Source organism: Mercurialis annua, linkage group LG4, assembly GCF_937616625.2.
Source record: "Mercurialis annua linkage group LG4, ddMerAnnu1.2, whole genome shotgun sequence".
Taxonomy (NCBI): domain Eukaryota; kingdom Viridiplantae; phylum Streptophyta; class Magnoliopsida; order Malpighiales; family Euphorbiaceae; genus Mercurialis; species Mercurialis annua.
The window spans coordinates 25,448,990-25,474,206 of record NC_065573.1 but is presented as its reverse complement, the minus strand read 5'-3'; the positions used below and the strand labels follow the sequence as shown (position 1 = coordinate 25,474,206).

The 25,217-nt window shown below is 32.9% G+C and overlaps 3 protein-coding genes across 6 annotated transcripts; all 3 read left to right on the top strand.

The window, feature by feature from the left end:
* Positions 1-266: 266 nt before the first annotated feature.
* LOC126677946 (uncharacterized) lies at positions 267-2,026 on the top strand. 3 transcript variants are annotated; one of them, XM_056105644.1, is made up of 3 exons: positions 267-731; positions 914-1,035; positions 1,117-2,026. In XM_056105644.1, the coding sequence occupies exons 2-3, from the start codon at positions 986-988 to the stop codon at positions 1,988-1,990; spliced, it is 924 nt and encodes a 307-aa protein (XP_055961619.1). In that variant the 5' UTR covers positions 267-731; positions 914-985; the 3' UTR covers positions 1,991-2,026. The 3 variants fall into 3 exon arrangements, with proteins under 3 accessions (XP_055961619.1, XP_050228722.1, XP_055961618.1); XM_056105643.1 differs by having other exon boundaries at positions 268-689; XM_050372765.2 differs by having other exon boundaries at positions 267-1,035.
* Positions 2,027-3,446: 1,420 nt separating this feature from the next.
* Positions 3,447-5,325, top strand: LOC130015445 (uncharacterized). Of its 2 annotated transcripts, none has more exons than XM_056105596.1 (2): positions 3,447-4,292; positions 4,525-5,325. In XM_056105596.1, the coding sequence occupies exons 1-2, from the start codon at positions 3,549-3,551 to the stop codon at positions 4,531-4,533; spliced, it is 753 nt and encodes a 250-aa protein (XP_055961571.1). In that variant the 5' UTR covers positions 3,447-3,548; the 3' UTR covers positions 4,534-5,325. The 2 variants fall into 2 exon arrangements, with proteins under 2 accessions (XP_055961571.1, XP_055961570.1); XM_056105595.1 differs by having other exon boundaries at positions 3,447-4,347.
* A 5,190-nt stretch (positions 5,326-10,515) lies between these two features.
* Positions 10,516-12,407, top strand: LOC126677943 (protein NUCLEAR FUSION DEFECTIVE 4-like). The gene has a single exon (XM_050372760.2). The coding sequence runs from the start codon at positions 10,591-10,593 to the stop codon at positions 12,322-12,324; it is 1,734 nt and encodes a 577-aa protein (XP_050228717.1). The 5' UTR covers positions 10,516-10,590; the 3' UTR covers positions 12,325-12,407.
* The last annotated feature ends 12,810 nt before the right edge of the window (positions 12,408-25,217 follow it).

Genomic DNA, 25,217 nt, shown 5'->3' with positions numbered 1-25,217 from the left:
TGTTTTAGGAAATTAATAGAAGAATTAACAGAAAATTAATAAAAAACTTAATACAAAAATAATAATTAAATTTAAAAATATTATGGCGGATATGCCGCTGAAAACGGAACTGATGCAAATAAAATTGACATCTTCATTTTCAAGAAATATTAACATCAGTCCCATTTTATTTTAGTTTACAAAAATAGCATGGCCTATTTGACCCTCTTCTTTACGTAAATGATGGGCCAATTTGGCTGTTCTTTTTTAATTAAAACATGGGCCAATTCAGCCCTTAAAGTACAATTAGGGTAAAAGTATATTTCAATCTTTCATCTTCCACTTTAAACATTGAAACAAAATTCAGCGCCGTCAGCCTGCATCAGCTGCTAAGACGATGACACGGGAGGGTCGAGAACAGCAAGGGACCGGTCGAGAGTAGCACCGGTCCCTCGGTCTTTCGCCGGCGAGGAGGGTCGGTCGACCCTCCTGACCCTCCCGTGGTTCCGCCACTGTGTTTGGCAAATGTGTGTTTATATGTGTTTGGCTACAAATGCGGCGTCGTATCCGAATACTGTAGCTTTAGTTACTTCTGTCAGGAATTTTCCTGAAAGTAGAGGTAGTGTTATAGGAATCCTGAAAGGGTATATTGGTCTAAGTGGAGCAATTATGACTCAACTTTACCATGCTTTCTATGGCAATGATTTCAGGTCTCTTATCCTCCTAATTGCTTGGCTTCCGTCCATCGTTCCGTTAGTGTTTCTGCCAACGATTCGAATCAAAAAGTTTATGTTGAAAAATAAGTTAAAATATGCAGTTATATATAAGTATTTTAATTAAATTTTAGTTAATTAATTTTGAAGAATTTTCTATATTTTTTTTTCTTTATTTTCTTGAATACCTGAATTTTATATTATTTTCAAATTATCAACAGGTTGTTCAACAAGTGAAGGAGCTTCAGGTTTTCTACTACTTCCTCTACATTGCGCTTGGACTTGCCGGGTTTATGATGATTATTATTATCATACAGAACAAGCTGAAATTTACTAGATCCGAGTACATTTTAACTGCTGTTATTGTCCTATTTTTACTATTCCTCCCACTTTCTATTGTCATAAAACAAGAATTCAATCTCAGGAAGAACAAGAAACACACCCCGGAAGCTGAAAACCTACCAATACAATCTTCGGAATCAAAATTAAACCCGCTTTCTTGCTGGAAGGGCATTTTCGTCATTTGCAACTTTCAGGATATTTTCAAGAAACCAGAAAGAGGTGAGAATTACACTATCCTTCAAGCCATTTTCAGTATTGACATGTTAATCCTTTTCATTTCAACAACCTGTGGAGTTGGTGGAGCATTGGCCGGTATCGACAATTTAGGTCAAATTTCTGATTCATTAGGCTACAAAAAGCATAGCATAGCCACTTTTATATCTCTTCTAAGCATATGGAACTTTCTTGGAAGAATCCTGTCAGGTTTTGCATCTGAAATAGTCCTGACAAAATATAATTTCCCTCGTACCTTATTTCTTACATTGTTCATACTCTTATCTTGTGTTGGACATGCCTTAATAGCTTTTGGATTGCCAAATTCACTTTATTTTTCTTCAATTATTCTTGGGTTTTGCCTAGGGGCACAATTGTCATTAGCTTCCACCATTATATCAGAAATGTTTGGGCTGAAACATTTTTCCACTTTGTATAGTGTTGGGTCAGTGTCAAGCCCAATTGGGTCTTACATTTTTAATGTCAAAGTGGCTGGTCAATTATATGATAAGGAAGCATTAAAACAAATGGAAAGTTTAGGGATTAAAAGAGATATTGACAAGGAGTTGAGGTGTGATGGTGTGCATTGTTTCAGGATGGCATTTGTTGTAATTACTGTGGCAACATTTTTTGGGTTTCTTGTTTCAATCATTTTGGTGCTTAGGACTAGAAAGTTTTATAGAAAGTTTAGGGAAGGAGTGAATTCATTTGAAGAGATTGAACCCAAAAATCCTGTAAGTTAAATATTTATAAAATGAGAAAATAATTAGTTTGGCCGAGACATATTTCAATTAAGTACAATTTCATCATTAGGATCAAAAATACCCAGAATTTTACAATTGCATACCAAATGAATCCAAATTTTGTTATTATTTCATTATGATTTGGAATTTATATTTCATAAATATTTTAATTTGGATCTAGTTCACCTAATTTTAGAAATTTTGGAGTGTATTTAATCTGAATTCATAATTGGTTAAATTTAGATCTATAAGTTTGTGAGCTAGACAGCTCTAAAATATAAAATGGATCAAATTAAAAGAAGGATTGGCATTCCCTCAAGTTCAATATATTCATGTTCACGATATACACTGTCCATTATAAAATTAACGATATAGATCAAAATATTACAATTTTAAACAAATTAATATACACTGTTTATTTAACAATGAACAGTGTAGATCATTAACATGACCCCCTCAAATTCATTTGAACTTGAGAAAATCTCAATCCATAAAAGAAAAATGGTCGATTTCATTCCCATTTAATAATGTGTTGTTTCAAAAGGTTAATAAAAATCTATATATTTCATTACATAATTACTATGAAGAACAGTGAACAAATAGCCCGATTGAATTTTGTTTTTTTGTTTTCTTGCATCTCTTTTTAATTCTGCAGTATGATTTGTTAATAATAATTAATTATTAAACAATTATAATGTTTCAGAGTTGTACATATATTGCTCTTGTGTTGATTTTCAGTTGCTATTTAATTGATCTTATGAATTTGTACTAAGATAAATTATTGATAAAATTAATCCTTGGTTAATTTTATAATTGTCGAAAAAGACAACATTGTATGTAAAAAATATTAAAAAACTTAAAATTGTATTGAAATTGAATAATGATACATCAATTTTTGGTTGATGTCTTTTTGATCTTTAGTTGATTTTAGAATTGACAAAAAAGATGACACTGTATATAAAAAAAATTATATATATGGTACATAATAAGTATATAAAAATTATGAGCAAAAAATTAAATAATAAATGTTTAAAAATAAAAGTTAATATAAAAATTTAAATTAACCTATGTACTACATTTTTAGTTGATCTTTTGATTAGTATTTGGTTGATCTTTGATTGAGTTTAAAACTAACGAAAAAAAACGACATCATATGAGAAAAAAGCTAAAAAAAAATGAATATCTAGTAAATAATAAATGCACAAAGATAATGAGCAAAAATAATAATTAAAAAATGTTGGAAAATAAAAATTACTATAGAATAAAAAAATTTAAAAACTTTATTCTAAAAAAGAAAGACAATTAGTATAGAATGTAAAAATTTATAAAAGGTACTAAACAAATATTTATGCAAAAGAAAAAATCGTATAAAAATCCTTTTGTCTTCACCAACAAAAAGTTATTAAAATAAAAATATATTTTTTCTGCCATTTATTAGATATTACTTCTATAGTAGTATGTTATTATTGGAGAGCTATTTTGACTTATCTACCTACTGAAGATAAGTTAAGGAGAAGAGGTTTGCAGTTTGCCTCTCGTTGCTCGCTTTGCTCTGTTCATGAAGAGAACCATGACCATTTATTTATTCATTGCAAGTTTGCTAAGTCTATTTGGCAAGCTATCTCTTGTCGCTTTTGGCATTAGAATTAGTGGAACCGAATCATTAAAAAGTTTAATTCAGCAAGCTTCTGAGCGCTCTTTCAGCTTGCAGGTGGCTGTTCTTTGGAGTTCGGCTATTGTTCAGGCAGTTTGGGTTATCTGGAAAACAAGAAATGATGCAATTTTTGAAGACTCTCCTCCAAATATCAGTCATGCTCTTCGTCTAATATGGAACTGTATTAAGGAAGCAGATTACTTCAGGCTCGGCTGCATGCATAACTCTTTGTCAGACTTTCATATTCTGAAGTTGCTGCAAATTAAAGGTAATCTAAGGCCTGCTCCTCGTATTATTCATGTGATTTGGCATCCTCCTCTTGGCAGCTGGACAAAGGTGAATACGGACGGCTCAGCGTTGGGTTCTCCTGGTATTGCAGGCGGTGGAGGAATATTTCGAAACTCTAATAGTTTCACTAGAGGAGCTTTTTCTTTTTGTTTAGGCGTTGAATTTGCTTTTGTGGCGGAGTTGGCAACAGCTATTATGGCAGTAAACATAGCTTGGAGGAGAGGGTGGCATTATTTATGGCTTGAATGTGATTCTTCTTATGTGGTTCAACTGTTTCTTTCTAAATCTATCAATGTTCCTTGGGTGTATTTGCATAGATGGATTACTTGTCTACATCAAGTTTCTCATATGACTTTTCAGGTATCTCATATTTACAGAAAAGGGAATGAAGTTGCTGATTTGCTTGCAAAGCATGGTACAACTACAACAACACCAATTTGGTGGTCTACTACTCCATTGTTTTGTAATGCGGATGTGTATTGATAGGAGTAGAATACTCCTAGTATTTTAGATAGTTTTTGCATCACTTTATTACGTTTTGACATGTGTTTTTAGGTGTTTCGATACCTTATTATGTGTGTTGGCGTTTCAGGTGATTTAGAGTGTTTGCGGAACTATTTGGGCTAAAAAGAGTGAAGAATTAAAAAAATATCAAAGTCGAAAGCTAAAGCAAAGAGTTAAAGAGAAATCAAGTTTTTAAAGCATGTCTTGGAAGAGAAGTTCATGAGCAAAAGAGAAGCTGAGAAGCAAAAGAGACATGTGTAATTTAACACATGTCTCGACCAAGACATGAGCTTCTCGACCAAGACATGAAGGACCATTTTGCACGAAGGTTTATCAAAGGAGCTTCTCGATCGAGAAGCTCAACTTAAATGAGCTTCTCGACCAAGACATGGGAAAAAACTGAAGACGAAATCTGTTTTGAAGAAAGAGCTCTAATTGGCCCACTTCCTCTTTTAGCCTAACACCTTTGTACTAGGATGTTTTTATTTTCCTATTTGTCCAGACTATATAAGTCACATTATCTTTTGGGTTAATTCCTAAAAAAATCACGAACTTTACACGAAGTTTCATTTTAATCATGACCTTTAAAAGTTGCCATTTAAAGGCACGAACTTTCATTTTGTTTCAAATCTATCATTTCAATGTATTTTTATTGACTAAATTCTTCAATAAACCATTAATGAAAAACCCAAATTATAAATCGACATTAAATCTTATTATCTTTTAGTTAGAGTATATAGGATTAGGAATTTTTTGTTCGATAAAATACACCGGATTTTACTTTGGCGATAGATTTGAAACAAAATGAAAGTTCGTGCCTTTAAATGACAACTTTTAAAGTTCATGATTAAAGTGAAACTTCGTGTAAAGTTCGTGATTTTTTTAGGAATTAATCCTTATCTTTTTAGGTTAGGAACAATTCACTTTTGTAAACAACAACTTTGAATCAATCAATTTTATTCCTTTTGCTCTCTACTTTTAGAATAGGATCTTCATAGTTCTTAGTGTTCTTCATTTAATTTCCAGATTTTATAGTTTGGGTTTCATCTCCATTAATGCAAGCTTTTGAGTTTCTATCTTCATTATCTTGTTTATGTTATTGATTCCTTTCTCACTTGAGGTATTTACTCTAATCCTTATTATGTTGACTAATGGTTGCTTAGTAGTTAATGTTAGGTTAGTTATGAGTAGCTAAACCCCTAGTCTAGGGGTTGTTTATGATTGCTATATATGATTGTTAGATGATTGGCTAGGGTTGTATGGGTTAGGGTTTTGTTGTGCTTAATGACCTTAATGCTTAGATTAAGTTAGCTTCTTAATTTATGATTTGTGTTTGATTAGTGAGGGCGAGAGTTAAGCAATTGAATAGACCTAGTTGAGCACAAGCTTAAGACCTAGATGCACGAGAGTGATTTAGGAATTTAGCGGTTGTTTGAGTTTGCGGATTAATCAGATTGATTGTTGTAGTCGACATCCAATTGCGCGAGAGTGAGTTGGATTCTGAATCATTAATCAATTGTCGGTTCTTCAACTTCCGGCTCGAGAGAGCGGATTTAGATACCTTATAATGGCTCGACCCGAACCAATACCCGTATACCCGACCTATTACCTAGGAATCTCGTTGGCATGATTAGCAACCCTTAGGCACTTTTAATTATTGTTTTTAATCCTTTAATCAATTAGTTGTTTAATTTTTAATTGCTTCTTAGTCTAATTAGTGATTGCTTAAATTTAGTTCCGTAGTTATTAATCAAAAATCCAAACCTCGTTGCTTTCCGAATTGAAAATCAAAGTCAATTTCATTCACTTTAAACCTCTTGTCTCCGTGGGATCGACATCCGACTTCCGGATTACTACAAGTTGGGTTAATTCTCAACATGTATCGAGATTTTAGTAGGCAGACATCTTATAGATTCTGCTAATTGTTTTTTGATGTTATCTTGTAAAACTTTTTAATTTTCATTTATATATTTTTTGGTTTATAGAAGCGTGATGTATATGCTAAGAGTTAACCTAGTTGAGATGCTCGGGTGTGTTTCCTGATTTCTATTTTCCGAACATTTACTCAAAAAATGTTATTAGATGAAAGTACATCATGGAATACCAGTGTCAGAGGCTCTTAATTACATATTGAAAACAGAAATGGGGTGCTCTCATTGCTCTGATAAGGAGACAACTCATCATCTCCTCTTCCATTTCCCATTTGCCCAACAAGTTTGGTCCCTGTTTGATTTACATTTGATTGGTAGAGCTATATCAAAAGAGCCTATAGACTTGGTATGGAAGAACCTCCTAAAAGCTATAAATTCTGCCGAAGATGGTCATAAACTCATTTCGATCATGTGCTTCACCATTTGGTCTATATAGAAGGCCATAAATGCAAAAATCTTTACTAACATTCCATGAACAGTGGAAGGGACTCAGGCATATGTTGTGCAATATAGGCAGGAATATGAGGACGCCCAGATGCTGGACAAACTTCAGAGTCCTCAGCCTGTGATTAGAGCAGCCACCAGAAGCAGAATGGAGTATGTAAGAAGGGGAGGGGCAGGTATAGATCAGGGAGATTACATCACCATCGCTTATGGTGGGGGATCAATACAGGAAAGAAAAGCCGGATCAGTTGCCGGAGTTGTAAAGAGTAGTGAAGGGATGGTGATGGGTCAATTTGCAAATTCATTCAAGGGCATTTGGGATCCAGGAACACTAGAATTCCTTGCCCTTAGAGAGGCGATGGTATAGGCTAAACATAAGGGGCGGCGCAAGGTAATTTTAAAGGAGATGCCATTCAGATCTTCAATTCTGTCAATTCGGGTGAATGCTAGTTGGCAAGGGCTTGGGGAATCTGCCAAGACATATCGCTAACTTCAACCTCTTTGATCACTGCCATTTCAAATGGATAAAGCGAGACACTAACAAGGAAGCTCACAGACTGGTTCAATTAGAAAAGGCAAAGTTTCTTCTTTATAGCGCGATATATATAAATTTTACTTAATAGCTTGCTCTGAAATCTACTGGAGTATCTTTTAAATTTATTTATAAAAATAATATAAAGTTCTATAAATTATACTCATATTTTACCAATTTAATATTTTTTCTTTTTTTCTACAAAAATATTATTTTTGAAAAAATATCTGAAAACAAAAAAAAACACTGTCAGAGTTCGTTGATCGGTTATCAGAATATGGCTGAAAACTTTTCCAGTCAATGTTGGTCAATAGCGCTGTTAAGTCAACAATGTGGTCAACACGTGCTATGTTCACTGTTGATTAGTGGCCAACTAATTTTTATTGGCTTTTTATGAACGAGTGTTTTTTAAATGTTTTTTGGTATTTTTATGTATTTGCAGTGTTTGATTGGTTTTTCTTTTGATGTTTTTTACACAAGTTTAAGTGTTTTTTTTTGTAATTTTTTTAGTATCTCATTTATTTTCAATTTCTTACCAATATTTTTATAATTTTTTAACTGAATAGTTTAAAAAGTCAATTTTTATTATTTGAAATGATATTTATTAAAAATATTTCTATAAATATATCATAAAAGGATGTTTTTTTGTTGTGGCTATAATGAAACTTTTTCTTTTAAAAAAAATCATCTCTTTTCTAACTATTTCTTTTAGTATATGTTCTATGTTGATCTCAAATATGAAACGACACTTTTAAAAATTCCACATTCAAATTGATTTTTATTCGAGTAGTGTAGGTCCATTCCAGAAAATAGACTATTATTTTAAATTTTAAACTGCTGCATATATGAGTACGGTTCAAACCTCTCATTTAAATTAGGAAAGCGAACTTACCAACTCACTTACACTTTAAGTTAACTATTATTTCTTTTAAAACGAACATTTCTTTTATTATTTCGAAAATCAATTAGTCTCTTTGGCTCGAAGAATTATCGTTGCTTCCATCTAAAATATACCAACTTTATTTAGTTTAATCTTTTATTTATAATCTTCTTAACTGTAGAGATTTTTGGTCTATATTTAGGATTTCTTCTCATTTATTAATATTTTCTAGTAATTTTGTATAAATTTTTATTTTATTGCTTAAATTTTATTTTTTATAGTTATTGTTAGAATTATTACAATTTATAAAATTTGACGAACCAAATTATAAAAAATGTTTAAAAAATTGATTATTATGGATAAGATTTAATTAGTTTATCTTAAAAAATACTCCTTTCAATCTGAAATACTCGTCTCTTTCGTAACTGACACATGAATTAAAAAATAATAAGTATATTTATATATATATATATATATTTCATTAAATAAATGTTATATTGAAATTGATTGATATGTATGACTGACTATTTATTTATAATAAAGTATACTTTTAATAAATTAATAAAAAATAATTTATTTTTTAAAAAGTAAATTTTATTTTAAAATTATAAAACAATAAATATTATTATTATTATTATGTTGAAAACTGCAAATATCAAAAAGTGAAAGGAGTACATAGCAAATTATCCATAAACCTAGTTTGTGGCTGAAAAATAAATTTAAGAGAAGTGGATGGGCAGTGAGTAATGATTAGATATTCCCGAGTGATCCACTGTCAAATATCTTCATGTGCCCACCACTATCTAGCATCTATATCCTTCCTTATTCACACATTCTAATTCTTCAATCTTTGAATTTATTATAACAATATCGAGAAAAATAATTTTATTACATAAATATATGCTTCATTGATAACTTTTTATTTCTATAATAAAGGAATATTTTTACATAAGATTTTGTCTATGAAAGATACATACACCTAACAAACTAAAAGCTAGTAAAATAAAAAGTGAGAAAAAAGTATGTTGAATTTTTCATCATTAGGTCTAGGTAAAAATTTCCAATTAAATGACAATATCGGGTCTGTTTACTTAATACGGCAAGTACCAGACTCTTTATCTAGTGCATTATTAAAGTGTTGTCTACACTGATATTTTATGGTCTTTCCATGGTTGTCAAATACGAATCGGATTGTCCGATTTGACCGGAAAATCTGCTAACCAGTCAGATCAGTGGTTTGGATTACTCTAAAACCCCTTTAATTTAAGATCTGCGGTTTTTTTCAAACCGGCTGAATAGCCATTAAATCAGAGTAATTAACCGGTTAAATAACCGTGAAATCCGGTCCTGTTCAACCAACAACAAAAAATCAACATTCTCCTTATCAAAAAAAAAATAAAGAATTCAATAATAGTGCTGGAATTCAAATCTTGTTCACGTTGTATTTGGTGGGAGTATTCAAGACCACTAGACTACATTAATTTATTATGCATATATTTCTTATTTTCTAATACATATATATTATTTAAAGTTATAATTTTCTATATACATATATTCTTATAATACGGGTTTAATTCCGGTTAAATTCCGATTAACCCGGTTAAACCTTAAACCCTTAACCCTCTAATAATACCTGGTTTGATAATGGAACTCACTTTCCCAATTTTTCAAATCAAATGGAGATTTAAATTTGAATGCTCATTTTCTATTTAATAAAAAGATTATAAAAATTGAAAATGAATTAAATATAAAGACGACAAATATCTGTTTACAAAAAATAAGAAAATTTTAAAAGAACAAAAATTTAAAAATAAATTTGGTCACTAAAACTTTCCAACTCCGCTCTTTCTATACATTAATCTCTCTAATAATTAACATATATGGTGGGTTAAAAAACCATTAATTTTAAAAATTATTAGTTTATTAAATTTGTAAAAAAAATTATAAATTATATGAAGTTACTATATTTCAAGTAATTCACAATCATTACAAAATTATTTATTTATTTGTTTTGTGCTCCATCAACTTAATAAATAATTTTTTATATTAGCATTATAATAAAGTAAGCGTGGACAACATTTTAATTATGGTTTATATAAATAACTAGTGAATGATAAATTAGTATATATATTTTTTACACAGTTCTCATTCATAATTACTATTTATATAAATTAATTAATTATGCGGCATATAATTGGAGTTGATTTTCTAAAATTTTATTATTTACTATAATTATTAATTTATTAATTATTATATATAAGAAAGTCAATTGCATTGACATGTATATATTACCATTAACCATCTTTCAAATTCACATGAACCAGTAAACTAATCCTTGAGCTATATAGCTAGCAAGAAAGAAAAAAGATGGCAGCCGTTGGTCCGACCGGTAGCCGTGGGTGGAGAGACATGAAGGTTTTTATTTCTACAGTGATTCTTGGAAGGTGGTTCATGGTCTTCGCCTCACTCTTGATTATGTCAGTTTCCGGCGCAACTTATATGTTCGGTTTATACTCCAATGACATAAAAATATCATTAGGGTACGATCAAACTACTCTGAATCTGCTCAGTTTTTCCAAAGATTTGGGTGGCAACGTTGGAATTTTATCAGGTTTAATCAATGAAGTAACGCCACCTTGGGTTGTTCTTTCAATCGGAGCAGTCATGAATTTCTTCGGTTATTTCATGATTTGGCTTGCTGTAACCGGAAAAATTGCTAAACCTAAAGTTTGGCAAATGTGTGTTTTTATCTGTATAGGTTCAAATTCTCAGACGTTTGCTAATACCGGAGCTCTGGTCACTCTTGTCAAGAACTTCCCGGAGAGTAGAGGCAGCGTTTTAGGTTTACTGAAAGGCTTTGTCGGATTGAGCGGCGCAATTTTTACTCAGCTTTATCATGCAGTTTACGGTGACAATTCTAAGGCTTTAATCTTGCTTATTGCTTGGTTACCTGCCGTAATTTCTTGCGTATTTCTTCGTACGATTCGAATAATCAAGACTGTTCGTCGACAGGCCAACGAGATCGGAGTTTTCTATAAATTGCTCTATATTTCACTTGGTCTCGCCGGTTTTCTTATGATTCTGATCATTTTACAACACAAATTCCGTTTCTCAAAAACTGAGTATATCATTAGCTCTTCTCTCGTTCTTGCCCTTCTTTTCCTTCCGGTAGCAATCGTAGTAAAAGAAGAATATAGTCTTCGGAATAACAAAAATGATGACTCATCTCCGGTAAAGAGAGTGACGGAAAATCTAGAATTGACGGAATCCACAACCCAGTTGGAGCAATCAACGACGGCTCATTCTTCTTGTGTTGAAAACATTTTCAAACCGCCGGTCAGAGGCGAAGACTACACAATTTTACAGGCGCTATTCAGTGTAGACATGCTGATACTATTCTCGGCAACAATATTCGGAGCCGGAGGAACATTAACAGCAATAGATAACCTCGCCCAGATCGGAAATTCACTGGGATATCCAAAACGGAGCATAACCACCTTTGTATCACTCGTTAGTATATGGAATTATCTCGGTCGAGTAACCGCCGGTTTCCTCTCCGAAATCTTACTGACAAAATACAAAATTCCCCGGCCGCTTTTATTCACTTTTGTGCTGCTTTTTTCTTGCGTCGGACATCTTCTGATCGCATTCGGCGTTCCGAATTCTCTCTACGTTACATCGGTGATCATCGGATTCTGCTACGGAGCACAATGGCCGTTGCTGTTTGCGGTCATATCAGAAATATTTGGTTTAAAATACTACTCAACGTTGTTGAACTTTGGCTCTGTTGCTAGCCCAATCGGTAATTATATTCTTAACGTAAGAATCGCCGGAAATTTGTACGATCAAGAGGCGATGAAGCAGATGAAAAAGTTAGGGTTAAAAAGAGAAGAAGGTAAAGATTTGACATGCAACGGCGTTCAGTGTTATAAAATGGCGTTTCTTATAATCACTGCTGCAACTTTTTTTGGATCTTTAATTTCCATTATTTTGGTGTTGAGGACTAGAAAATTTTACAGAAGTGACATTTATAAGAAATTCAGAGAGGAAGCAGAAGATGATAAAGCTGTGAAGAACTCTGTTTCTTCAAATGTAGAGTAGAGGATTATGAAACTTTTAGCATATATTGTATGATGCTTTGTATATTTGAGTTGAACATTCAAGTTTTTATATAAATTGATTTAAATAAAAAAATTAATTTTCAGTTCAAATTATAAATAATATATTAATAGCATATCAATAAAAAAATTACAAATTTATATTAATAATGTCAAATAAATAATTGTGTAGGACTATAAATATTGTCATTAGCGTATTAAAAATTTATATGGTGACTCAATTATAAATACTAAAAAACTATATTTTTAATAAATATAGAAATAACAAAGTAAACTTTTATAATTGTCCTCGACGGATTTTTATATTCTAAAAATATTAAATAATTATGTTGTACTCACACTGCAAAATAGTATATATTAAAAAATAAGTCAAAATATTCATCACCTTATTTCATAAATCAATCTTAATTATTGATATCAAATAAATAAATACGTCATAAATTAAATAGTAATTAGTAGAAAAATAAAAAAAGTAAATTTATATACTTTTTCTTTATGAATATATAATTTTTATTGTATAGTTATAAATATAAATAACAATTTAACATACATAATGACTTAATAAATAATATAATATTTAAAATACATGTGTATCTTATTCGATTTTTCATTGAAATTGTTTGTAATTTTATAGCACAATGATTTTTTAACTTTTTAATTTAAAATGTGTCTTATTTTATATAGTATTCATGCCCTAACTTTAAAGTTTTAAAAGAATTTAAATTTGGTTTATTTCGTTTGTTACTTATTTACACCTTTGAATAGTAATATTATAATATTACCATTATTTTAATGACATGTCATTATGTGATAAATTTAGTCTACAGATGACGTTACGTAAAAATTTCTCTAATAAAGAGATAAATTAAGTTGTTGAAAGAAAAAGAGTTCAATATATTAAATTCTTATAGTAGGGGATAGATTTACTAAAATAAAAGTAAAAGTTTATTTAGAAATTGTATTAAAGAGTTGATTATTTTAAATAGTGGATGTACTTTATTGATTAAAAAAGATATTATTCGTGGATCCCACCTCTTCAAAGTGCATCGGCCACTAGTACTTATGGTTAATTATTAATGAAACAATACTGTTGTATTAATAATAAAATTCTTAATATTTGCTTAAAAAGTAGTATTAACTTTTTTGATAATAAAAAAGGGGACTGCTTATGAGAATTTAACTCATGATCTTAATTTACAGAATTCAAACAATTATACTAATAAGTCATATATTATACTAAATAATTTTATTCTAAAAAGATTAGAGGATAATAAGCAGACTATAATCTTCTGGACAATTAAATATAACTAATATTATAATATATCAATCCATCTAACTTAAATGTTAACGATTAAATAAATAATAAAAAAATACCATAATTTTAATGAAGTCCGGCCAAAATAGCTTACCTTCTCAGGCTACTCACTACTAAAATGCTTGCTTTTAGCGACGGATTTTTCCATCGCTAAAAGCATGAAACCCGTCGGGAAAACGTTTCCCGACGGATTTTCCGACGGATTCAATCCGTCGGCAAAATCCTCGTCGCTAAATTTTTGGCGACGGATCAAAAAATTTGGCGACGGATTTTTCAAAAATTGCCGACGGATTTTAGCGACGGATTTAAATCCATCGCTAATTACCAACGGATTTTAGCGACGGATTTAAATCCGTCGCTAATTATCAAAAAATAAAAAAAAATCGTAAAATAAATTATTATTATTTAATCGGTCACACACCCATCACCCTCCATCCCCCATCCGTCGCCCGTCGCCTCCATCACCCACTCGCAATTTTTACAAACTTCCCAGTAGGTCACCCATCCTTCCCATTGCTCCCACTCATTGCTCTTTAAGTTTGAAGTTCTCCCGCGCGTATCTACACCTGAACCAGCTCAGCTTCTTATTATATATATATATATATATATATATATATATATATGTATATTTATATTTAAATGTAACTAAAAAATGACAAATACTTTCTCCCACATTTTAAGATAATTATTTTTTATAATTGATAGTTATTTTAAATAATTATTAATGAATAAATAAATAATAATATTTTCAATATATATATTTCATATATATTTATGATATATTTAAATAATATTATATATAATTAAAAAAATAATAATTATTTTTTCTTTAATAATTTTTTTTCTAAATAATTTTTTGATAAAAAATTTATTTAATTTAATAATTTTTTTACGATTTTTTTAAATTAGTGACGGATTTAAATCCGTCGCTAATTACCGACGGATTTTGCGACGTATGGAAATCCGTCGCTAAATACATCAAAAATAATTGGCGGGAGTGTTCCCGCCAACTTTAGCGACAGATTTCATATCCGTCGCTAAATCCGTCGGTAAAAAAAATTTAGCAATCCGTCGCTAAAATCCGTCGGTAAAACACAGTTTTTTAGTAGTGACTAAAATACCTCATTAATATTTATAAAAAATACAAATCAGAAAAAAAGAGCAAATCAAAATTTTAGGAGTTATTAGGCTAGTTCGCATGTGTTGTGATACCCTTAGAAAGAAGAGTGAGCTTTTTTTAATAGTTAAAGAAACCCTTTTACTCAAGCGATTTGAGACAACTACAACAACAAATTTTAAGTCTAGAAGAAATTTTTCTCTCTACAAATTCAAACTATCTTTAATAGTGTCGTCAACTGCGGTTTAAAACGCCAACTCAAATTTTGAAAATACTAATCAAATTCGAATAATATTTGAACTTTCCTATTATTACCACTTTTATCATCATAAATGTATGATTTTTCACGGTCAAAATCCTATGAAGTAAGACTTCACCGTTTTCAATAACCTCTCAAATAAAATGATACTATCAAACATCGGAATACTTCATCCTTACATGGTAAAACATGCTGCTTTGCTAAATAAATAGCACTTTGACTATCATAATGTATCTCACATGCTTTTTATTAAATTTCTACTTCACCAAAGCCAAATTTCTTCTTTAACAACCATTGTAATTGCTATGTACTATGTATATGTGGTAGACAAACAAAATGTTGGGTGGAAAGTAGACTTTCAACTAATTAGTGTCTATGTAGTCAGTCGTTATTATCTAAATTACTTGCATAACCGAATCATGGTATCCAACTACACTTTGACCATCTATCTTGTCCTGTTCAAATATTAGTCCAATATCTACATTATTCTGAATATACTGTAGAATTCATTTTAAAACTTGTCAATGCTTTTTTCCAAGTGAATTGCATGTATCTACTCATAAACCCAACTACGTGTGAATTGTTGGGCCTTATATACCATATCATACATCAATGCTTTTTTTCAAGTGAATTTCATTCTTAACAAAATTCTTCATTACCTTTCTCGAATATTTTTTCTAAGACAAACAAAGTGTATCCATACTTCTATCTCCACTTATCTCCTGTCACGACCCGATTTCCGCCTCGAAACCCGAGCCGAGACCGGCGCTAGGGAATGGGAATGGTTGTTCCGAAACCCGTAGCAAGCCTAAAACCTCTATAAATTTTTCGCCTCCTAAATATAAATATATATAAATCTAGATCGTACCTCGCGTACGACCCGTTTTCAGAAAATACCGTTAAAACATTTTTCCGTTTAACGTGAAAAACACATTCTGAAAATATTCATATAGGCGATATCGCGTTTTCAGAAATGCTGGTTGAATAACCCTAGTTATTCTGACCCACACGCATTTCTGAAAACCGGTGCGGTGGTACAGGGACTTAGCTCACGTGCCTTGCCTCGCAGGCAGCCCTGTTTCAAACCGCGCACCCGAACAATATGTTTAATAAAATATATCGAACACTTTCCTTTTCAAAGCGTTATATCAAACATATTTAAAAATATGCACAGCAGGCACACAAACGCAAGGCCAGCTAAAACTACATACAGTGTCTTTGCAGACCAAAGACACGAAGCTTGGCCCACCCGTAGGGGACACCATAAAACACCATATGCCTATTAAGTAGCCACTTATTAGAGCTAGACAAAGTCAGGTTCCTATCAGAGTATATAGACAAAGGAACCATGACGTGGCCACAGGCATATCCAACCTATATACACTATTGCAGCAGCTAAGAGTTTAAAGTGTTATTTACATAACAACAAGATAAGCTTCCCTGACGGAAAAGGATGGAAGCTCGACCAGACCCGGTAGCTAGGTACCTGAAAATGATAAACAACAACGGGGTCAGAAATATAAATATTTCTGAGTGAGTAGATAGGTTTACAGTTAAATACCAAAATCGCGTATATACAAAATATCGGTATATAAAAATATTACCAGTCCTCGATCCAAATGAAACCCTAATCCTGATTACGTTATAGTGCTATCATATATATAATGCATATGCACAACTCTTGTTTAATACAGGATGAGCTGTATACATATGTATCACAGCCATCTTGACTCTGTATAGGGTTGCTGGGCCGGAACTTAAATCACTGCCACCTCAGGACTACCCATTAGGTTTAAGCCGCTTTATAAGCATCTGGCTTAAAACCTAATCTCAATATGTATGCTTATAATATTTACCTCTCATCTAGTTCATTAACACCGGTGATCACACAGTCCTATTGTTGCCCAATAGATAGCTCGTTTCAGTGGATCTTCCTTGGCTAAGTTTCATACTTAGTGCGATTTATGGATTTAAAAACAATTGAATACTAATATTCAAAAGTAAACAAATGAACTCACAAACACCGCTAGGTCTGGAACTTAATCCTGTGGTTGTGGTCAGACTGCTCGCTAGCTGGTCGGACTAAACACACAAAGCAAACAGGATAAAACACATCAATATATGTTTCCTATAAAACTTCTAGGTCCTTAAACCCAGATCTAGGTCAAACATATAATAATATAAACACGCAACACTTATGGTCTGTTTTCTTTTAAAACCATCGTTTTGAGAAAACTTTCTAACTTCTCTCTGGAAGTTATTTTAGGTATCACAATACCCTAAGAAAACCATTTATAGTATAGACCTAATTGTCAAAACAATTCTCGGTCATATACTAAGTATCTAGCAAAACCGATTGCTAAATCTTTAAAACCGTTTAAACGTTGACTTTAACTCTTTTAAAGTCCATTATAAACGTTTAACTTTACTTTTAAAATCTCCTTTTAAAAGTCTTTAGGTTTAGTATATAAAACCTTTTCACTTTCTTCTAACACAAGTTATCATTTTAAAATATCTAACTTTAGTTTAAAAACATTTATTAAAAATGTTTTAGCTTCGGTTTGGAAACACCTCGGGTTATTAGGCGAAAGCACGTCGGAATCGCCCCCGGAAAGTCCTCAAATGACCGAAGAAAAATCGACCCCAGACCGCTCGTTGGGGCAGCTGTGCGGTCGCACAGCTTGGCTGTGCGGTCGCACAGCATTTCATTGCTGTGCGCCCGCACAGCACATGCTGTGCGTTCGCACAGCATGGTGTGCGAACGCACACCATGCTGTGCGGTCGCACAGCTCGCTGTGCTCGCGCACAGCGGGCTGCGTACCCGCACAGCCCCGGAAATGAATTCCCGGGACCCCCCGTCCTGCTTAAAACGTCCAAAAACGCTATTCTAACGTCCACAATCACGTATACACAATTTAAAATCAATTCGGACGTTTAAAACGATAATTCGATACGGTAACCGTTTATAAACGAGTTTATATTCGAAATAAATCGAAATAAACGTTTAATACGGATATAATACCTCGATTACGTGAGTAATCGTTGAAGAAATTGAGTTAGAATCGAGAAATGGACGAAGTGGTTCGAAACCCTAACTCGCCGAAGTTACAGAGAAGCAAGTAGCTGCTTCTTTTCTTTCTGAAGAAAGAAATGAAATGTTTGCTTGATTTTGGTTACCACTTAACATATATATACTTATTGGTTAAAGTGCGCTTTAATACTAGCTCAATCATGCACTTTAAACCAACTTCTAAACTAGTCGTTCGTAGCCAAAACGAAAACGACTTCCAAATTTCGTGAAAATTTTACCAAAAATCTAATAAAATATAACAAGAATAAAAATATAATTTTTATTCCCATCCGACTTATATTTTACCCTTAATAAATCATTTTTGATTTATTAAGCCCGCATTGACTGGGCTTGATAAAATTTCTGCTTCCAAATTTTATCAAATTTTCACGATAACCTTTTTAAAATATTTCGCGAATATTAGTACCAAAAATATTCGCTAGGGACTTATGAATTATTCTGCACCCAATTCATAAATCCATATTCCCTCCGTTAACTATATAACTATTCAAATTTAAATTCTAAAAATTTAAATTTGCAATCCTATAGCCATATTAAAAATTTAGGGACACTTGTAAATTAAATTTATCTTTAAATTTAATTTACCTACCCCCGTCTAATAAAATATTAGACACGTGGCTATATTTTAACTCTTTAATTTCCGGGTTATTACATTCTCTCCCCCTTATATAAATTCGTCCTCGAATTTACATATACTTACTTTTCACTTATAATCCAACCACCACTTATACCTAATCTCACTTCATGCTTCGGAAAGCATAGCACCATCTTGTCTGGCGTTCTCAATCATATCCCTATTCCTCGTTATTGTTCATATCATCTGTTTGAACTTTCATTCCGCAACAGATTATCCACTTTTATACTTCTCTTGATCCTATTATTTGTATGGAATATCTTTTACTCCTTAGCTTAGCGTCCTTCAACGCATTCCAAGAATTAATCTCTAGTCTCTTTCTTGCTAAGCGATCCAAGTGTGTAAGTTAGCATCATTTAACTTACTTCAGGGTTATCATAAAACTAGGTTACCTTTACTAGCTTTCGATAACTCCTCTTTTAATATACCACCTTTGTCGCACATCTTTATTTACTTTATTATTTTTCTTTCTTTAACTTTTCTTTTCAATCTTAATTGTTTGTTTATGGCTCATCTTATTATTGAGATGACTTTTAGTATGTTTTATAATTACTATTTCATAAACTAACTACTTATCTTTTAGTTTCCTTATATTTCTATACCTTGTATAGAATGTCCTTTATTTACTCCTCAATCTATAGTAACTTCCTTATACAGATTGGGTAACTGATCTCCTCTCTTTCCAGAGTGTGGTTGTAATCTAACTATCTCACTATAGAGCACCTTCTAACTTCCTTCACAATCACCGCAAAACTATATTTCCATTACTAGTTTTCGGGATATCCAATGTTAATTAAACTTCTTAACTTCTTCTCCATATACATATCTTCCTTGTTCACAGCTAACAGTTTTCATAACTGTGCTATAGCTGTTACTATCATGTTTAATTAACTGACTATCAACTGTAGCTCCATTTTCAAAACATTTTACATTAAAACAAAATGTTCATTAAATATTTTCCACTTTTAGTCGGCCATGCATTATGCATTTCTGGCCCGACATTCAAAATACATGTACGTTACATGTATATTCCGTTACCAGTCAGCCTCGACTTCACAGTCATATGGCCCGGTTCTCGGAATTTATCTTCTGAAATTACTGTCTCAATACAGTTTTCAAATTCTTTTTATACATATATGGAGCTTATGTTGATAATTCCAAGTTAATTAAAGTTTATACTTATTATCGTGATCACTTGCGCTTTTGGCTCACTGCCAAAATTCACGCAAGTTTCACAGCATCACCTCCATCTTCAAGCATCATATACCTCTCCGTTCGACGATCGCAACGGTTAAAACTTAGATAACCGTCCTGGGATTATCCTATCCCAATATCAAACCAATCTAACGGTTCGATTACTAGTTAATGGGGTTTCACTATATTCTGTTAGTTTCCAGATAACATCTGAAACTTACTCCTTGAGTTCACTATTTTTATCTCCTTCTTACCTTGATAACATTTTCATCTTATGTTAATCCAAGGTTTATTATACTGTTTAAGTATATTGTTTATTAATTAAATAATTAATAATCATTTATTAATGAATACCTTGTTTGACACGACTTCACAAAGTCTGTCAGTCGTTAACATAATTAACGACTCTCTTTATTCAAATCAGAACTAGTAGTGTAACTACTTGGTTCTGAGAATTATTTTCCTCTTCATCATCTTTCTTTTAACTATTCGTTATTATTTATTAGTTAAGTGCTGAGGTTTACTCCTCTCAGACTTATGAGTTTTGGTTTATCTAACCACTCGTTTGGATTCAAGAGATATGTCCATTACTGACATCTGCTCTGTCTGTAAGACCAATCTCAAATCCATTTTAATTAAACACATGCGTATGACTTTGTTCACCGACAGTTACTTGAAGTCAAACTAACCGAGTTGTGTTTAATTATATCCTACTCTCTCTTATCTTAATCGCAATTATCTTCTATTATCTATTCTTGAACTTCTATTTATCATAAAAGTCCATCACTAGACTTATCTCTTAGTCTATCTTAGAGTAAGAATGTAAATTCTCACTTCCTACTCTTCTCAATCCTTAGTAATTTCTGATGTTTCGGAATGAAACATTAGAATCCAGGTCTTTATTGTTTATTATGAACAATAAAAATCACAACATCTTATTTTCGCTATCTTGTATCCTATCTTGACATTATTACAGAGTTTTCGTTCAAATATGCTTACATTTTAAAACAATTACAGTTTGTTTTGTAAACAAATTGTTTCTCAACAATTTATTTCACAAAAATTTTGTTTAATAAACAAATGGTTTCTCAAAACAATCGTTTCAAACATATGTGCATATACACATATTTCACCCACATATACAAGTATATGTGTATACCAGCTGGATTTTCTTTAAATTTATCTCTTCAAAACTGTGAATCTAACAATTCACATTTTAAAACTTTTGTACAATTGTGGCTCAGGGTGATGACATCTCTCATCCCCAAAGAGTTGCTATACAATCCACTTTCTCTTTGATATACTAATATACATGATGCATGTCCTAACAAAATCATTTTGTATAAGTATATGGAATTCAAGTATTCCTTTTTCTATAGTGATTGTTGCAATGTGCATTCATGATGCATCTGAGCACAATAATACATTCTTTTAAAACAAAACTGCAATACTCATTATGTAAGCTTCTTTCAAACTACTTCTCCGTAACATTTCAAGTTTCTTAATCCTAATAATTTATTCTCACATTAGGATTATTATTACTTCACATCATTTGGTTGTTTATCAATAATTATTGATTTCTATTTTTAAGGATGCACGTTTTTGACATCCCTAACTTGTCAATTCTCATTTCTCATTCATCTTTTAATGTTTACTTGTATGTGTATTTCTTTTTGTTTAAGGATATAATTTATATCTGTAGTTTATGTTTTTCAATTCTAACGTGATATTGAAAACACATAAACATACTAACTTAAACATTAAACACATAACTAAACATTACCTGACGATGATCGCGAAGACGGAAACGCCTCACGAATCATCGGGCCTTTACCTCGCCCTCCGCGGAATTTCAGTTTTCCCTTATCCTTTCCCCCTCGCGGAACAAAGTAGGGGTTGTAGTGCCTCGCGGGTCCAGAGTTTCCTACCCTAGGAAATGTAGCAGTAGGTTCTTCAAGTTTGGTGTAATAGTACGGCTGGAGGGGTATGTCATTCCTCCTCAACTTACTTTCTATCTGCTTTGCACGCCCAGCCAGATATGCTACAGAATCTGACTTTACCGCCATGAGTTCCTCGAACTCAGGCCCCAAACCTTTGACGTACCTACTCGCAACTTCCTCACCATCACGAACTAACTCAGGTACTTCTTCACATAAACGCATAAACTCAACAGTATATGCCTCCACATTCAAATCTTCCCTAGTATACTTATCCATATAATCCCTCAACCTATCCAAACTTTGGTTCTCTTGCACCTCCCACTCGCTCACGTATTCCCATGACTGATTCGGCGAGTGTCTTATTTGCTGTTGAACCCTCCTTAGATGGTCCACCTCAGCTAAGAACTCTTTTACCTTAAATCCCAGATAAGCTGACGTAGCAGTCGATTCAGACACAGAGCTATGGCTATTTCCAGTACTGTTTATGTCTTCATTCAACATTCTCTCTAATTCCTCTACTCCAATAGCATCCTCCCATATGTCCATGTCACATGCTGATGTTGAGTCAACAGCCTCTATGGGAACAGATGTATCAGGTATAACAGGCAAACCTGGTACATTATGTGGATCAGACCCCACATGCGTATGAGCTCTACTAGGCCCAGACATACTGAAACACATGAAATTTCAGCATAAGTACCGTATGTAATAGTTATAGAAAAATCACATTTTCATATAACATGTATCAACTATTAAACCTATATAAGCAAAACATATAACAATCACACACAATCCAGAGAAAATCTAACTATTTTCTCGAACAAAAATTCAAAGGAAATCTTCGCTTTGTCCTGTGTTCAAACAGAACCATTCTCCTCGAATACTGGTCATCTGTTCTGACCATTTCACTCCATGATTGTAACGTGTTTCCAACTTAGGAACATCTCACATGTTCCATCAGTTGTAACGTATCTCTAACACAAGAACAACTCATGTGTTCCTGATCAAAACATCAATACACACTACACACATGTATAGTTGCTATCTATAGCTGAATGTATTCAATAACTGACAACTGATCAAGACATGACTCGAATCCTATGTTGCTGCAATAGTTCACTAGGAATTCTTATGACTTCTAGTACCTCTACTTAACAAATATCAGCAACAATTCTTCAGACATTCAAGTCCTAAAACATTGCTCTGATACCACACTTGTCACGACCCGATTTCCGCCTCGAAACCCGAGCCGAGACCGGCGCTAGGGAATGGGAATGGTTGTTCCGAAACCCGTAGCAAGCCTAAAACCTCTATAAATTTTTCGCCTCCTAAATATAAATATATATAAATCTAGATCGTACCTCGCGTACGACCCGTTTTCAGAAAATATCGTTAAAACATTTTTCCGTTTAACGTGAAAAACACATTCTGAAAATATTCATATAGGCGATATCGCGTTTTCAGAAATGCTGGTTGAATAACCCTAGTTATTCTGACCCACACGCATTTCTGAAAACCGGTGCGGTGGTACAGGGACTTAGCTCACGTGCCTTGCCTCGCAGGCAGCCCTGTTTCAAACCGCGCACCCGAACAATATGTTTAATAAAATATATCGAACACTTTCCTTTTCAAAGCGTTATATCAAACATATTTAAAAATATGCACAGCAGGCACACAAACGCAAGGCCAGCTAAAACTACATACAGTGTCTTTGCAGACCAAAGACACGAAGCTTGGCCCACCCGTAGGGGACACCATAAAACACCATATGCCTATTAAGTAGCCACTTATTAGAGCTAGACAAAGTCAGGTTCCTATCAGAGTATATAGACAAAGGAACCATGACGTGGCCACAGGCATATCCAACCTATATACACTATTGCAGCAGCTAAGAGTTTAAAGTGTTATTTACATAACAACAAGATAAGCTTCCCTGACGGAAAAGGATGGAAGCTCGACCAGACCCGGTAGCTAGGTACCTGAAAATGATAAACAACAACGGGGTCAGAAATATAAATATTTCTGAGTGAGTAGATAGGTTTACAGTTAAATACCAAAATCGCGTATATACAAAATATCGGTATATAAAAATATTACCAGTCCTCGATCCAAATGAAACCCTAATCCTGATTACGTTATAGTGCTATCATATATATAATGCATATGCACAACTCTTGTTTAATACAGGATGAGCTGTATACATATGTATCACAGCCATCTTGACTCTGTATAGGGTTGCTGGGCCGGAACTTAAATCACTGCCACCTCAGGACTACCCATTAGGTTTAAGCCGCTTTATAAGCATCTGGCTTAAAACCTAATCTCAATATGTATGCTTATAATATATACCTCTCATCTAGTTCATTAACACCGGTGATCACACAGTCCTATTGTTGCCCAATAGATAGCTCGTTTCAGTGGATCTTCCTTGGCTAAGTTTCATACTTAGTGCGATTTATGGATTTAAAAACAATTGAATACTAATATTCAAAAGTAAACAAATGAACTCACAAACACCGCTAGGTCTGGAACTTAATCCTGTGGTTGTGGTCAGACTGCTCGCTAGCTGGTCGGACTAAACACACAAAGCAAACAGGATAAAACACATCAATATATGTTTCCTATAAAACTTCTAGGTCCTTAAACCCAGATCTAGGTCAAACATATAATAATATAAACACGCAACACTTATGGTCTGTTTTCTTTTAAAACCATCGTTTTGAGAAAACTTTCTAACTTCTCTCTGGAAGTTATTTTAGGTATCACAATACCCTAAGAAAACCATTTATAGTATAGACCTAATTGTCAAAACAATTCTCGGTCATATACTAAGTATCTAGCAAAACCGATTGCTAAATCTTTAAAACCGTTTAAACGTTGACTTTAACTCTTTTAAAGTCCATTATAAACGTTTAACTTTACTTTTAAAATCTCCTTTTAAAAGTCTTTAGGTTTAGTATATAAAACCTTTTCACTTTCTTCTAACACAAGTTATCATTTTAAAATATCTAACTTTAGTTTAAAAACATTTATTAAAAATGTTTTAGCTTCGGTTTGGAAACACCTCGGGTTATTAGGCGAAAGCACGTCGGAATCGCCCCCGGAAAGTCCTCAAATGACCGAAGAAAAATCGACCCCAGACCGCTCGTTGGGGCAGCTGTGCGGTCGCACAGCTTGGCTGTGCGGTCGCACAGCATTTCATTGCTGTGCGCCCGCACAGCACATGCTGTGCGTTCGCACAGCATGGTGTGCGAACGCACACCATGCTGTGCGGTCGCACAGCTCGCTGTGCTCGCGCACAGCGGGCTGCGTACCCGCACAGCCCC